The sequence below is a fragment of the Ochotona curzoniae genome, unplaced genomic scaffold (assembly GCF_017591425.1).
Source record: "Ochotona curzoniae isolate NIBS_2020 unplaced genomic scaffold, NIBS_Ocur_1.0 scaffold_4701, whole genome shotgun sequence".
Classification (NCBI taxonomy): Eukaryota; Metazoa; Chordata; class Mammalia; order Lagomorpha; family Ochotonidae; genus Ochotona; species Ochotona curzoniae.
In genome coordinates this window covers 2,971,138-2,986,663 of record NW_024467122.1, presented here as the reverse complement: position 1 = coordinate 2,986,663, position 15,526 = coordinate 2,971,138, and the positions used below count along the sequence as shown (strand labels likewise).

The following is a 15,526-nucleotide window of genomic DNA, read 5'->3' as shown; positions in this document are numbered from 1 at the left end:
CTGCAGAGGGCAAGACCAAGAGAGTGTTGATGAGATGCTTACAAAGGCAGTGCTTCTGTCCTGACTTGCAGCACACACACACTCAGAGAATCCCGAGACTGAAGGGCAGACTTGAACAGCCCTCCAGTCTCTAGAGAGGAGGAAAACCCCCAGAAGCCGCTAACGCTGAGCTCAGATCTGAGGACAATGCGACAGGAGTCTCAGGGCTCACACATCCAGCGGGGTCAGGTGCAATGCCACATGCAGGTAGTCATGGAGAGGGATGACTGATGGATGGATTTATACATGATACAAGAAAGTTAGAGATAGCCGGCAGGACCTAGCTCAGCTTTGGGTGATGAATTAGACAGCCTCAAGCACACACACAGGTTAGATGCAGATTTGATATGGAAACAAGTGGGAGAGAATGGAAAGAAGCTTCCCGCCATATTCTTTGATGGCTGTCTTTCAATGTAAGTCCTCCCGCATCAACTAGCCTGTGATAAATCCTCTCATTGTACGGGGTTAGCTGGGGGCCAAGTGATGGGAGAGGCATTAGAAAAGGCTGCCCCGAGAAGTCAGCCTCACCACAACCAAAGAGGAATTGAAATAACAGAATATGAGGACCAATGAGCCAAAACTCAATGCCAGTAGTGAATCTCACACAGAAAAACATGTGTTCCACCAAATACTGGGTGCCTCTTGAGCCTGAGGAAGCAGACATATCAATGTGTAATGAAGTGGTTCAAAAGAAGACAGCGTAAAATCACACCTGCATCTCTGCAAAGCTCCGTGTCAAGGAAAGGAAACCCAGAGCTCAACCAGGTGCATTACAGCAGCATGCATATCACAATACACTTGTGTGCACCCAGCTTCTGTGTGTCATATCACAATACCCTTGTGTGCGCCCAGCTTCTGTGTGTCATATCACAATACACTTGTGTGCGCCCAGCTCCTGTGTGTCATATCACAATACCCTTGTGTGCGCCCAGCTCCTGTGTGTGTCATATCACAATACACTTGTGTGCACCCAGCTTCTGTGTGTCATATCACAATACCCTTGTGTGCGCCCAGCTCCTGTGTGTGCATGTGCAAATTTCTGCTCAGTTATTTGCCAATCACATTTCTACCATTTCTTCTTATAAACTCTTTGATGTAAAAGAAGTAGTTATTGCTATTTTTCTTATCTGTGTAACCATCACATATACTACCAAAGAGAAAACCAAGGTTTAAACACAGATTATTCAGAGACTCTGTGCTATAAATATATAAAAAGAACCAGCAACCTGATCCATGTCATATTAAATCATTCTTTTTTTAAATTTCACTTAAGTAGTCATTTTAAAATCTTTTAAAAGCAGTTTCTGGAATCTACAAGATGGTGCGGAATGATAAAGTTAGAGAGTAAGAAGCAATTATTTAAGCAGTAATTCTGAGAGTAAGTGGGAGATGAAGACGCCCGTGTTATTTCACAGGTAATACATTACACAGAACCAGTACACATTTTCATCTCAAGGCTCAGTAGGCTTGTTTAGGTCACAGGATTCCCTAAATCTGCGTAGAGGGTGGAACTCCTAAACCAGAGGCCTCTGCTTTACAAATCTCCGAACACATTTCGGCTGTTCTGTTTACCTGTTCCTACAGAGAATTGATCCGAGCCTATAGTTTCCATGTGGTGCATCCTCATGGACCAAGCTGTAAGCTTCTCGCATTCCTGCTGCAAACCGCCCCCTTTGCAAAAGCAAAAAAGTGACAATTGACACGGTTCACCCAGACAAAGCTGGCCTGTCTCAGAGAAGATCATTGGCTGTCTCAATAAACTCTCTCCACTGAACAATTAGATCATGTTTGGGCATTTGTTACAAGCTAACACACTCAAGTCCGAGTCCCAGAAACCGCCAGCACAGGAGGCAGGCAGGCAAGAGGCCCAGAGGCAAAACAAACCCTGCAGCACACAAATAAACCCCTCTCCAGCCATCCCCCTCCGGCTGCTGAGGTCTTTATCCAGTCCTGGGGCAGTTTCTTCTCCCTGCTCGCTCCTTTCTTCCCTAACCTCTCCCATCCCCCTCAGCTCCAGTATTCCCCCAGCTCACAATTTCTCTTCCCAGCCTTTATGTTCCTGCACAGACTGCCAGTGCGCTTCCACAGGCCGCGGCTCCCTAACTAAAGATGGTTATTGATGGACGGTAGCAATGTTTTAGTGCAGAGGCAGAATCAATAAATGAGAAAATACTGCTTTGTCAGGCTTCACCAAAGCACTCTGGGAAACTTTACAGCTCTGGGTGGCGACAAAGTCTGCACAGGGCGAGCGCGAGCGGGCTGCCTTGGGGGTGGGAAGCCGTCCTCCTCTCCCCTGGCGGCTGCGAGGGCGCAAGGCAAACACAGCAGGGACCGCGAGGCAGCCTTACCTTGCTATTTATCATCTCTTCACTTTATTTCTAAAAAAGGAACTAGAGTCTTGGGAAGCAGCTGGACTGGTTGGGAAACAAAGAGCCTCACTTGAAGGTAGTGAAAGTGTTTGAAATGCAGAAAATTTTTATACTTGAGTAATCTCAGCCGGGGCTCCAGTTCCTTCGCATTTCAAAAGTGTGGCTTTATCCCTAAGAGACCAGCGCTGGTCCTGCTGCCTTCCCTGTCTGTCTCTGTCTCTCTGTCTCTCTCTCTCTCTCTCTCTCACACACACACACCCCCATCCGTGTGCACACACTTAACAAAATCTTTCAACAAGAAGTACTTGTAGTTTCAAACTCCTGATTCCACACCAAAATAAGCAACTGATGTTGGAAATTGGAGGTGTCATATATGAGCACATGTGCCAACGTGCAAGCGTGTGCAAAGCCCACACACATCTAACAGCTGCCGGCAGATCCAGCTGCCCTCACCACCATTGAGAAACTCAGCTGCACAAAAGAAGTGAAATCCTGCATCATTTAAGAGGAGTTGCGGGGTTATTGTTGTTATTGTTGGTTATATGTCTTTGAGACATGATGCAGCTGCTAAATTAAGCCACAAATCATGCCTTTGCTGACTTTTAAACTAATTTTTATGTCTTGTCCTTTAAGTTGATAAAATAACTTGATAAAATAAATAATAAAATAAAATAAATAAAATAAAACTTGATAAAATAACTTACTAAAATAGCACAGTTTTATTTTGCTACTCATTTCCTTTTAAAAATGATGGAAGATTGCACAACTGCTCAAAGAGAGACGAAAACACCAGCAGCACAGCCCATGAAGAGATTTTTTTAAACATTGCTTCTTCAGAAGATGCAGAAGACTCATAAAATATTGCCCTGGTCTTTCCTGTTTTGGCATTGCTATTGCAGTATGAGCGACAGTGTCCATCTAACAGTGCACAGCTTCTTCAAGTACCAAGCTTAAGCACAGCGCGCTCTCGGCGACCTGAGCTTAGTTACGGCATCCGAACAAGGCCAGAACAGACAAAACCTCACCAGTTCAAACATTTGGCTCGGCCTGTATTACGTAACACTCCTAAAGAAAAGCTGCTCTCGGAAGAGCAGCTGGTCATGGAAGAGACGCCCTTCTACATAAAGGTTCAACGATAGCAACTATGCTCATGTTTGAATTATCCACAGTTTCCACCAGAGAATCAAATAAAATAAGCACATTTACCTTGCTGGCACTTAACCGCTTCCTATTGGACCAGCGCTGAGTGGCATCCATCAAATGGTGAAAGCGGCAAAATGACACAAAAGAACATCATTAATACTGCAGTTCTATCAGTAAGCTAGAACAGAAGACATCTGAGGATAACACAAAAGTGCTGTGTTATACAAAAAGCACACTGAAGCGATAAAATAGAAACAAGCACATATCATTTTTTCAAAGTTTGAACAAGTAGTGACATGTGAATTATTCAGTATTTTAATTAAAACAGTACAATTTTACCTCTAAAAATGGGAAAAATACGTTTTTTCTTACTTGAATATTCAAGAAACATGTTAAAATGTTTATAAAATCCATTATCAATGTCAGTTCCTATTTAGCTTTCCATAGTTTTTTGGAAACGATAGCATAATTCCATTTACTTTAATCAATTAAATCATAATATTCAGAAGCACAAGGAAAATCTGAATCGTTAGCGTTCAACTAAGAAAGAACAGTTACCTCAGCCCTAAGAGAAAGAAGGGGGAAAAAAATCTCTCAGCCTGAGAACACAGAACCGAGAGAAAGAGCGATCTCCACTCGGCAAGGAACGCCAGGCCTGTTCCCTCTCCACGCCTCACTGCCCCTTCTAACGCTGCTGAATTTTGGCCACAATTAAAATTCTCCACAAAACTCCCTCATTACTCCTGTCACCGTCCAGTCCTGCAAAGCGGCACTCTGGCTGGTTGACCACCTAACTGGCTGTTCAAACTTGCATAAATCCAGAAGATTACAACTCAATTATGAACCTAATTGAGCAGACAACATTTAGTGTTATGCTTAAGGACAAAAATATCTTCAGGTAAACGACCTATACATCCTGCCAGAATGTTTTCCCAGGAAATTAGAAACTGGAAAATAAACAGTTTGGAGAACAAATACATTTCTACTCCTTCGGACAGGAACATTTGGAAACAACTTGAAAATAGCCTTTGTTAATAACACTCCCCTTGCTGAAAATTTGAGTTCAACATTCTACACGTGCAAATATTTAAAATCAGAGAGCCTGTATTATTTTCCTCCAATTTGATAACAACTATTTTCACTCAAACGCCAAAATTATTTACCATCTTATAGATGCACATGGCTGTTTAGAAGCCTTCAACATAAAAGAACTCACTGTTTTTGACCATCATAAAGTATAAACAATGGATAAGCCAAAAAATGGAAACCAACTACCACTCTAACTGCAGCGCTACAAACGAGCACGTGGACACTACCCCACACTCAGCACTGTGTTTGATCGTCTCCGTTTCCACAACTTCATACAACAGATGCTCCTCGTCGTCCTCTTTCCCATACGAGGAAAGCATAGCTGGGAGAGGTGAAGTCATTTTCGAATTGGACCAGACCCCAGGGAAGCTGGGACTCAAACCCAGGCAGGCTGATGACAGAGCCCCTAATTTTAAGAACACTTCTGCCAACGGAAAGAAGCAGACAACCCGTCTGCCAGCCGTCCAGCCTGTGGCTCTCTCCTGACCGTACAACACACGGGTATGTTTAAATCCCCAACTTGAGGGTGAATTCACAGGCATTTCACACGTGTCAAAATCCTATCAACTTTAGTCTGTAGCCACAAAGGCCACCTGCATGAGGATGGAAAGAAAAGCAGTACGAAACTCAGAACTCAAATTGGTATCTCAAGGTTCAAGTTAAAAAGCACATTTATAAGCAAGTGTGCAACAGCACACCACTCTCTAGTTCCATGGCCTTCACAGTCCCACTGAAAAAAACCCAATATATGATGCCGTGAAGTTTCAACTGAGATGCTATAAAAGGAATTGCTTGCTAAATTCTTTCATGTTCAAAAGGCTTCTTGATACACACTGTAAGTTGAATAGCCACATAGGATCTAAAATAAATTATTCCTTGGTCAGTGATATTTTAGCAGGACAAACTAGAGTAGGCAGGGCGGAGTTATAACAGCCCTGGGGGAACGAATGTACAGCCGACAAAGGCAGAGCATGGGCTGTTGTTGGGATGTGGGCGCAATCATCGTGGAGATGCTATACACAAATGAGGCTGCAGCTCACATGAACGGAGCTGCGATCAGGAATGAATTGGGGCAAGAGTGGCATTTCTTTGTAACTCCAAATTTCCACAATCTTCAAATCTATGTTAAATGCTCACATAACCTCTCCCCATACTCCAACAGATCACAGGAAAACTCAGACAGGGAAGCGTTAACCATGCAGTTATTTTAGTCAAGAAATCACTCAAGTTCAAAACCTCCACGAGTATTGGTAAGAAATGACTAGAAGACATCAACTTGCCAGCACCTGATCTTGGGCAGATGGCACGTGTTGGCTCTGCCCACTGTGCTAACTAGCACCCAGTCCAAGTCACCGGTCACCTGCTGTGACCATAGACGTTGCATGCAGCCAGAGGTGCAAAGCGCAATATGAGCGACACTAACAGACGGCCAAAAGCAATCCATGTGTGTGACACAGGGGAGGAAAACTAGAGAAGTTTCTACAAGGACCAACAAAAGACATCAAATATTAGGATTAAGCATGTTGAGGGCTCCGGTATTTTAAGGATACTCAAAAAGTGAAAATTGAAGTTTCATATTTTTACTAAAAAAGTAACTTCTAATAAGCAGGAAATTCATATTAAAAGTAGCAAATATTTAGTTTACCTTTAGCAACTGAAAAGTCTTCATGGTATTTTACCATTTTCAGAAACTATGGTCTGTGACATTACCAGTAAATTGGTAGCAATTTTCACGATGACATATATATGACAAATTGAAAGTGTAAGTAATATCCAACTGGAAGACTACTACACTTTTCCACCACCTCAGCCACTGCACAGGGCATCATTCCAGCCTGTATTTGTAAACAGACCCCGGACTTCCATTCAGAATTACAGGCATGCTAAGTTGGAACAAAGCAGACTCCTTCAAGCAAATATTTCACTTGGCTTTAAAATGACTTTTCAAGCTAGCCAAACAAAGATGACTCCTGTTCTTGTCAGTTAAGATTATAAGGTTTGAATGTACACATTTTCCCATAAGAACAGCCCCCAACACATGTTAACAAAATTAGCTCTCACTGGTGTTAGAGACAACTTTACCAGATCATGTGGGTGGCAAATCAGAATTTCCTTGCAACAGACCAGAAGAAATTAAACCTTTTCATCTTCTGAAAATGCTAGCAGTGGGAAAGTTGGTAGCCACAAGTAAACAAGAGGCAACTGAAGTGTAGCAAGGGTTTAGTGGCTCACTCTGGAAATACTCAACGGAATAATGAAATCCTGGGGACAGGTTTTCCTAACTGAATAATGCCTATGACACCTAGGACATAACAATGCCAAACAGAAGCCTAAACACTTAGTGAACACTTAGTGAAGGGGCATTCCAGACCATTCACTCTAAGCAGCAGGTTAGCTTTAACAACAGCAACACCGGTCATATCTGTGGCCAAACAGATACGATAGCAGATAATTCCTTAGGAAGTATCTTCCTGGAGTTTCAGAGGCACAGGGAGGCACATGAGACAGCCTGGACAGCACAGGACAGCCACCTCAAAGAACGTCCAGCTCATGGGTGCCACTCACATGTCTCTTGAAATCGCCTTGTTTCACTACGAGATTCAGAGTCAGCACGATGACGCCCATGTCGTCTTCTAAGCTGTTTGGATCTTCCAGTTTTAAAATATGTTCAGTTGTCCTGTAAGCAAAAGGATGAACAGTCTACACACACTGATGGTGCCACGGAGTCTTACCACAATTCAGGAACTTCTGAACGAGAGTTAGGCCTCATGCTGAAGAGTATTAAAGTCACTGACAATAAACCATGCTCAGGGTAGAAAATTTGATATTGTTTAGTTTTATAGATGGTCAATGGATCCTCTTTCTCGCTGCCCAAATGAACTTTAAATATGATACAATTTTAATGTAGGTTAATGAGCCTCAATATTACGCACTGAAAGTAGTAAGTCTAATTGACAACTTAGAATACATTGTGAGTTAGCAACCAACTAACACATTTGACTGAAAGCCAAAAAAAAAAATTTGAAAGTAATAAAACTTTAAAAACATAACTTTTATTTAAAAAAAGAAACTCTGTAAGCCAAAAAAAAAATACAGTGGGGGAAGTAACACAATAAAGTGCCCTTTCATTAATAATTTTTTTTGATCATTTAATCTAACAAACAGTATTTGACATTATCTTGGTTTCCCTCTGAATAAGTGGTATAAATACAGTACCTGTTAAGTTCAAGGTCACTGAGAATCACAAATGCAGAACCCATAAAATCAGACGTGGTTAAGTCTCTATCATACACCTGCAGAGTGGGCAGAAACGAACATGTTACAAGGCTAGTCACCGAGTTCACCTGTAACACTCGTACTTGGCTGGGCGCTCTGAAGCCAGACTCAGCTCTTCCAATAAACTTCACACTTACAGGGAAATGGGACCATCACCAACACGGAACAAAATTATGAAATTTGGCCCATGTTGCCTGCCACAGTCCAAACAGAATTACTACATATTAATCCAAAATCTAAAAAAAGAAAAAAAAATAACACCAGCAGGAAATCATTTGAAGGCAATTTGTTTAATTTGCGCGTTAGTTATGCTCAGTGTACCTCTCTGAAGTTTGAATCATCTCTCATGATAATTTACTCATCTGCCAGTTATACAGAAATTTGCTAAGATTTCTAGAACGATCCTAGTTTGCACTCAACTGATCACTTTTTAACCCAGGTATCAGAGCAACTGTTGCTGAAAACAGTAGCTGGGGCTTTTAAATACAGCCATTCCCAATGAGAAAGGTTCCCAAACTTGCCACTGCACCGTGACTGCTAAGAATTCTTCCATATCCAGTAAGTTGAAATACAACCCACAGAGACGTCACATTCACAATGATGTGTGAAGCACACCACCTGAGCTGATAAAAACACACAGTCTTGACAAACAACATACAGAATTCCTCCTACGGTAACACTTTTAACCCTACCTTTAAAAATATATATGTAATAAAACGATGCACTTCGGCAAGTCCACTTGTAGGAAAGCATAGAAAGCTACTGAGAGGCAACAGTTTAAATGAATGAGCAACACTGCTGGTCCCGAGATTACCTTCACACGTAGCTTTTGATCAAGGCTCTGGATGGGTAGGACAACTATCTCATCCCAAATGGGGTTCAGATTTTTATATATGACTTTGCTTTTGTACAGCGTCTTCCCGTTCAGCTTAAATTTCACATATGGGTCACTTGTGCCTTCAAAAGAAAAAGAGAACAAAATGGAATTGTTAGATATCTTACCCACAAAAACACAAAGAACACGGTCCACAGCCCCAGGGAGTGGGGTGGGAGTCCTGCGGTGAAGCCTGCTTCTCCTCCTCCACTCAGCATCAAGTCAGAGAAAATGGAAAGGAATCTTCTTCCCAATGTTTGGCCAAATGGCTTACTCAACACAACAGTGTACCTTCCAGAAGAATCGATCTATCAGCCCTGGGGATCACGTTGCCTTTCTTACGGCAACTGTGCTACAGCTGAGGCCATTGTGTGGCTGGGGCCAGCTGCACGCCACCGCCAGCCAGCCCCTGGGCCAGCCTCGGAGCTGACGCCGCGGACCTGCCAGGCGGCTCCCACTTTGACACGGATACCAGATGGACGTGTCACATCCATGTGTCTGTGTCTATAGTCACGGGGTGCCTGGGACACACTCGGAGTGGAACAGGGCACAAATGAGGGAGTAAAAACAGTCAGCTGATAAAACTATATTGAAGGAAACACTTGGGGAGGCAGGTGAGCACAGTTGATTTCGAAACACAGCTCTGTAATTCAGTCCCCAAACCCAAGTCCATGTTGCTCACAGATGAATCCTGAATGTCTTGGATATGCCCTACGACGGCCCCTAGAATGTGTATCGAAAAGAAAGCCAAAACCCGATAGAGTATATGAGAAATGGAGCTGATCCACCCTCTCTCACATTTACTGAAGCATTAATACCACCATTAATTGCAATCAGCCTTGGTTTGTTCAAGTGACTTTTACATCTCACTGCAGCTCTTACACAAAAGATCAGTGACAGCCAGTGCAATGAATTTCCCAACTAATGGATCTGAAAGCGACATCCCTACAGACTAAGAAAACAGACATTGTTTTTGCGGTTGCCTAGTGGAGACTCAGTGTGGTTCGTCAAGCTTTGAGTGTTGCAGGCGTGCCAACCTGAGTGTTACGCAAGCTCCACTTTCTCATCTACACTTTGGCAACCTTGGGGCAGAAGCCCGGCCCTCAGCCGTGGAGGTGATGCCTCTGAGAGCAAGAGCAGAAGCCCAGAACTCACTGCCTCCTGCCAGGCAGAATGCCACCTCTGGCGAGCCAGGCTTCCAAAGCCATGTACAGATAAAGGGGAGGAAATCTATAATAAAAAGAGGCCTTTAATTAAATGAAATTGCCACTCTGGGATCAGGCCTTCATGCTTGTCAGAATCCTCTCAAAATAAACATCTCAAAACTCAGCCTGCTGGTGTCACTTTCTCACAGGCAAGGCATCCTGGGTAATCCCCAGGCATCCCGACAGCTACATAATGTTGAGCCGTTTCACGGGTGAATGGCAGCCGTCGCATGAAAGAAAATATTAATGTCTGGAATCCATCGATGAAGGGGCCGGGGCATACAAAGCAGGACAAGGGAAGAGGGTTGCCCAGTTAGTGCTGGCAATGGCTAGGATGGTGAGGGGGGAGGGAGGCTCCCGAAGACTTTCTTTCTGAGTGCCTTGCTGTCAGCGAAGTGACATCTCAACCAGGCAGGCTCCCCAAGGGGGGTCACCATGCAGGAATGCGACTCCCAGGTCACATGGAGGACGAGATGACACGTGAAAGCGTGCACTCTGACCTGCTGCCCCGGAGTTCCACACACACAATGGGGCTCTTGTGGCAGCTGCACTCCTGAAGGAGGGCAAGGCTGGGGGGGCGGGCTGGAGACTGCCGGCCTCTATTGCAGCCGTGTCTGCCCTGGGGGCCCTGGTGGAGTCGCAGAATCCCAGAATCATCTCAGCGGCCTGAATATCCTGTCCCATCCCACGGCCATCTTACCACAGGGTTGCACATCTGGGGACTCAGCCCAGCTAAGGTGGGAACAGTCACATGTGTGTTGGGCCCTATACCCCGCATGGTGCAGCAAGCAACATCTACACTGGGCAATGGACAACAAGTCATCTTCAAGAGATTTGCACCACACAGGTTGATGTACACAGGTTCTATGCAAATGCTACCCTGTTTTATAGAAGGCATCCCATGGACTGCGCTATCTGTAGGCCAATAACCCTGGGACCCCAGAATCAAGTGCAGGTGCTGCGAAGTGTCGGTAGTGTTCCCTGGCCCCATGGAAGCACTCCACCAACTCCCACCCCTAATGCTGATGAGTGACAGCCCTCACTTTCACTCATGCCCACACCTTCCCTGGCCTTGCACCTGTCAGACACAGTGCACTAAGGCACTTCCTCCTGAGCCCCACTCTATGCTGGGCACTACGGGGGTTACACAGGAGTAACCGTCCCACTTCCTGCGGCCTGCACCTGCCACCGTAGGCATCTAGCACGGAACCCCAGACAACAGTGACCAAGCGAGATCACGCTAACTAGGGTCACAGGCAGAGGGAGCACTGAATGAAGAGAGAAAGCGTGGGCATGTGGGTGCAGGCAGGCAGAGCAGTTAGGGCCTCCAGCAGGAGGCACTGGTGCTAAACGGGAGGGGAGGTCAGGAATCTCAGAATGACTGCAGCAGTCCGGTGCCTTGCATGCAGTACATCCAATGCGTCCCAGACACTAGGGGAGAAAAACGTGAGAACAGGCTGGGCTAGACCCAAGGCTAAAGTACCCCTAAAAGAACGGCTTGAATTATCACTCTTCCCTCTACTTCTTTTTTGTAATAGCGCATATAGCATACATACACAACTCTGACAAGTTTCAAATGAAAAATGAAGTCTCTATCCTCTTACTTTTTCCCCAATTCCAACTTAGCATATACTGTTTCTCTGGTGCTTTTTAGAGAAAAACAAAAAAGCTCATTTTCAAGGACTCCATACTTTGACCCGAAGCACCCGGGAGCACTGCTCACCCTGCCAACACAGATCTGCTGTGAAAAAAAAATAGCTTTTGGTACCACTGCACTGCGTGGTATGAAGTCATTTCCTCAGCCATCCAAAAGGGTGCCTGTCCATCACCTCCACTGCTTCTTGCCCTGGTGGGGCGGCAGTGCCAACAAGCTCCCCATGTGCCATCAGGAGGTCACCAGTGAGGGATGGACACAAAACTGTTGACCCTGGAAGTGTGTACAAAGGGCTGGACGGCTGCCTCGTTCTGGCAGATGGTGACAAGCCAGTTTCAAGCTGACCAGGTTTACGCTCCCACGGAAGCGGCAACTTTGGGTCTTTCACACGTTCACAAACCTTGGATATTACACGACTTAGTCCTATTTTAAGCCAATAGAAGACCAATAATAATAATGTCCTTGTTTTTGTCTAACATTTGAGCAAAATCAGCATCTTTCACATTTTTATTAACTACATTTGTGTTCATAGTTCATTTCCTTTGGTCAATTTTCAATGGGTTTATGGTTGTTTCTGGCTATGGATTGGAATGATTCTTCACTATTGAATTTAGTCACCAACTATATTTTCCTTTTATTTTACATCAATTTTTAGGTTCTCAATCTTTCTAGCAGTGAGGGTTTTTCACTTATATTTGGTCAAATTTGCCAAAGCTTCATACTTATGAGTTGGAAGTTTAACATCCTGTTTTGAAGCCGTTTCTCACTGGAAGATTACGAATTAAAGTAATCATATTTCATCCCATTGATCTCACAAGCTTCCTTTTTACCACTTCTGTCCATCTGGAACTATTTTACCATAAAGAGGAGGGGAGGAAACTCAGGCTTGCTTACAGCAGGTAAGCAAAATGTTCAGAGCTAAGCTTACAGAAATACGTTTAGAAATATAAGTTAGCCATTATAAACATGTAAGCTAGCTGGCAGCTTATGACTCAGAATCAGAGAGGATAAAGCTTGGGAATCTGGTCCGTAAGACGACGGCACATCAGAGCACTGGGGACCGAAGAATGGTCCAGACCCCGCAAAGCAACCACCCAGGATTTCCCAAGATCAGCCAGAGATGCTCACAGACTAGAGGACATGTCCCAAACACCACTGGGCAAAGTCACTCAAAATATTCCTGTGGGGCCTCTCACCACCTGGAGCAAATGCTCAAATCTGCTGAGAAGTGCAGTGAAGGCAAACAGGACCCCAGCTATGATGAGGCAGGTACCTTTGGAGTTAGGTGCTCATGGTTGATTGAAACTCCAGACCTCCTTAGAGTCCTCACAGAAGCTTAGGAACTGCACTTAATTTCTTTTCATCTATGGCATGGAAATCTCCTAATCTCAAAACACGATCTTGGGCCCGGCGCGGTGGCGCAAGTGGTTAAAGGTCCTCGCCTTGCACCCCCGGGATCCCATATGGGCGCCGGTTCTAATCCCGGCAGCCCCGCTTCCCTTCCAGCTCCCTGCTTGTGGCCTGGGAAAGCAGTCGAGGACGGCCTAAAGCTTTGGGAACCTGCACCCGCGTGGGAGACCCGGAAGAGGCTCCTGGCTTCGGATCGGCATAGTATCGGCCCGTTGCGCTCACTTGGGGAGTGAATCATCGGACGGAAGATCTTCCTCTCTGTCTCTCCTCTCTGTATATCCGCCTTTCCAATGAAAAAAAATAATAAAAATAAATCTTTAAAAAAACACGATCTTGAGGATTAAGCGAATTCATGTGCATCAATGATGGCCAACTCCAGGCATGTATCCAGAATGCCTCATAGTCTGGACTACTGAAGGGGAGCATGAAGAACAGTGCCTATTGGACTAATTCATTATCCCCTTGCTCTAACCATGCAAGCGAAAGAACCTGTTAATTTATCCCAAAAACATCCACTTTAGCCAAGGTTTCATCACCCATGATTGCAGTTCCCTAAAGTCAAATGAAAATGTGAGGTAGCAATGTCCAGGAACACCTTCTATTACGTGATGCTGTTGTAACCGTCCTAGTTTGTGATGGGTGCCTTTCTAAATGCAAAGCTGCCCTGAGTGAGTGTGCAGAGAAGGACAGGTGCACAGAAGGTCTGGAGCTTTCCTAGGAAGGCTCCTGGAGTGTAAGATCTCAGGGCTGCAGCCTATCACAGGCAGAGACAGTGAAATGCAATTCTAATTACAAACAACTTCTCTTTGCTGCTTCTGATACCATGACTATAATAAAAAAAAAAAAGCAAAATAAAATGATTACCATGGCATTTTCCAGCCCGCACTCCCCCCCCACACACATACATCTTGCATATTACAGCAAGGAACTGGTCTTCTTGCAGTATTATTTACTGGCATTCCTTAGTCAAACATACTGAACTCCTTCTAGGCACAATAAAATATTTATACACTGAATACAATGGTTGTTTATACATGTATATACATATCAAACTACATACATGGAAATGTATGCAATTTATTTTAAAAGGCAGCATTCCTAATTTAAGCTATGTTGAATATAAATGTATTGATTTGATAAAAAAAAATACCTATTGGTTGGGCCTGGCATGGTTGCCTAGCAGCTAAAGTCCTTGCCTTGAATGTGCCAGGATCCCATATGGGCACTGAATCTAATCCTAGTGGCCCTGCTTCCCATCCAGCTCCCTGCTTGTGGCCTGGGAAAGCAGTCAAGGACAGCCCAAAGCCTTGAGACCCTGTACCCACCTGGGAGACCTGGAAGAAGCTCCTGACTCCTGGTTTCAGATTGGCTCAGTCCTGGCCATTGAGGTCATTTATATCATCAGATGGAAGATTTTCCTCTCTGTCTCTCCTCCTCTCAGTATATCTGACTATTTAATAGAAATAAATCATTAAAAAGAAAAAAAGCTACCAGTTAACAAAAGCACTGATTTGCCATATTATAAAATTTAGCAGTTTCTGCAACAAAAATGTCATTTTACTCTAGGAAAGTTTCTTCATTAATTGTATTTCTCAGAGTAATTCTTGGTCCATGAAAAGAAATTAATTCTACACTTTCACATTAAGTTCACACTAATATCTGAATTTTTTTTCAGAAAGGCTTAAGATTTCATTTTCAAGCCAGCAATTATATTTAGGACGATTAAATCACATATAAAATCATGCTGAATAAACAGTATTCAGAAACAAAGATTGTAAGTTTGACCTATTAAAAATCGGAGTGGTGACTACTCATCCTCTTTATGAAAACATATTGCGAACCCTCTGAACAAAGACACATATTTATCATTCCTTTTCCTTGCTGAAGAAGAGCTAACCCTGATTCCACTGCTGTATCCGGGGTCCTGACGCCCTCACTCACCTTGGGGCAGGTTGAACAGAACCGCCAGCCCTGGGTTCCTGGGGAAGCAGCTAGTGACGGCTTTTGAGTTTTCTCTTCCCACTTTCAAGCTGAGACGCTCAGATTGCATGCTCCGGGTGCTGTGCTGAACTGGCGTCTTCAGAAACCAGAGCAGACACCGTGGAGACAAAGTCCACTTTTCCTCAGCCACACAGGAAAGAGGGGAATTTCCCATTACTGAAGCTAACAGGAAGTTGTACTCCAGCAAAGCTCCAGACCAGCTCCTCTCCCAAGAAGGGCACTGCGCCAGTGCAGGCAGGTAGGCCTAGGCCCGTGCTCCCTGCCATGGTGGCCCGTGCTCCCTGCCGTGGTGGCCTGTGCTCCCTGCCATGGTGGCCCGTGCTCCCTGCCGTGGTGGTCCATGCTCCCTGCTGTGGTAGCTTGTGCTCCCTGCCATGGTGGTCCATGCTCCCTGCCGTGGTGACCCGTGCTCCCTGCCGTGGTGACCCGTGCTCCCTGCTGTGGTGGCCCATGCTCCCTGCCTTGG

General features: G+C 44.7%; 1 protein-coding gene across 3 annotated transcripts in view; it reads right to left on the bottom strand.

Annotated features, from left to right (window-relative positions):
• Positions 1–15,526, bottom strand: part of MCTP2 (multiple C2 and transmembrane domain containing 2) — a 196,885-nt gene that overhangs the window by 113,331 nt on the left and 68,028 nt on the right. For all 3 annotated transcript variants that reach the window (XM_040969072.1, XM_040969070.1, XM_040969071.1), the window contains exons 5-8: positions 8,731–8,873; positions 7,857–7,933; positions 7,206–7,317; positions 3,615–3,650 (exon numbers count right to left, since the gene is read on the bottom strand). In XM_040969072.1, the coding sequence (XP_040825006.1) occupies positions 3,615–3,650; positions 7,206–7,317; positions 7,857–7,933; positions 8,731–8,873 (368 nt within the window). The remainder of the gene's footprint in view (positions 1–3,614; positions 3,651–7,205; positions 7,318–7,856; positions 7,934–8,730; positions 8,874–15,526) is intronic.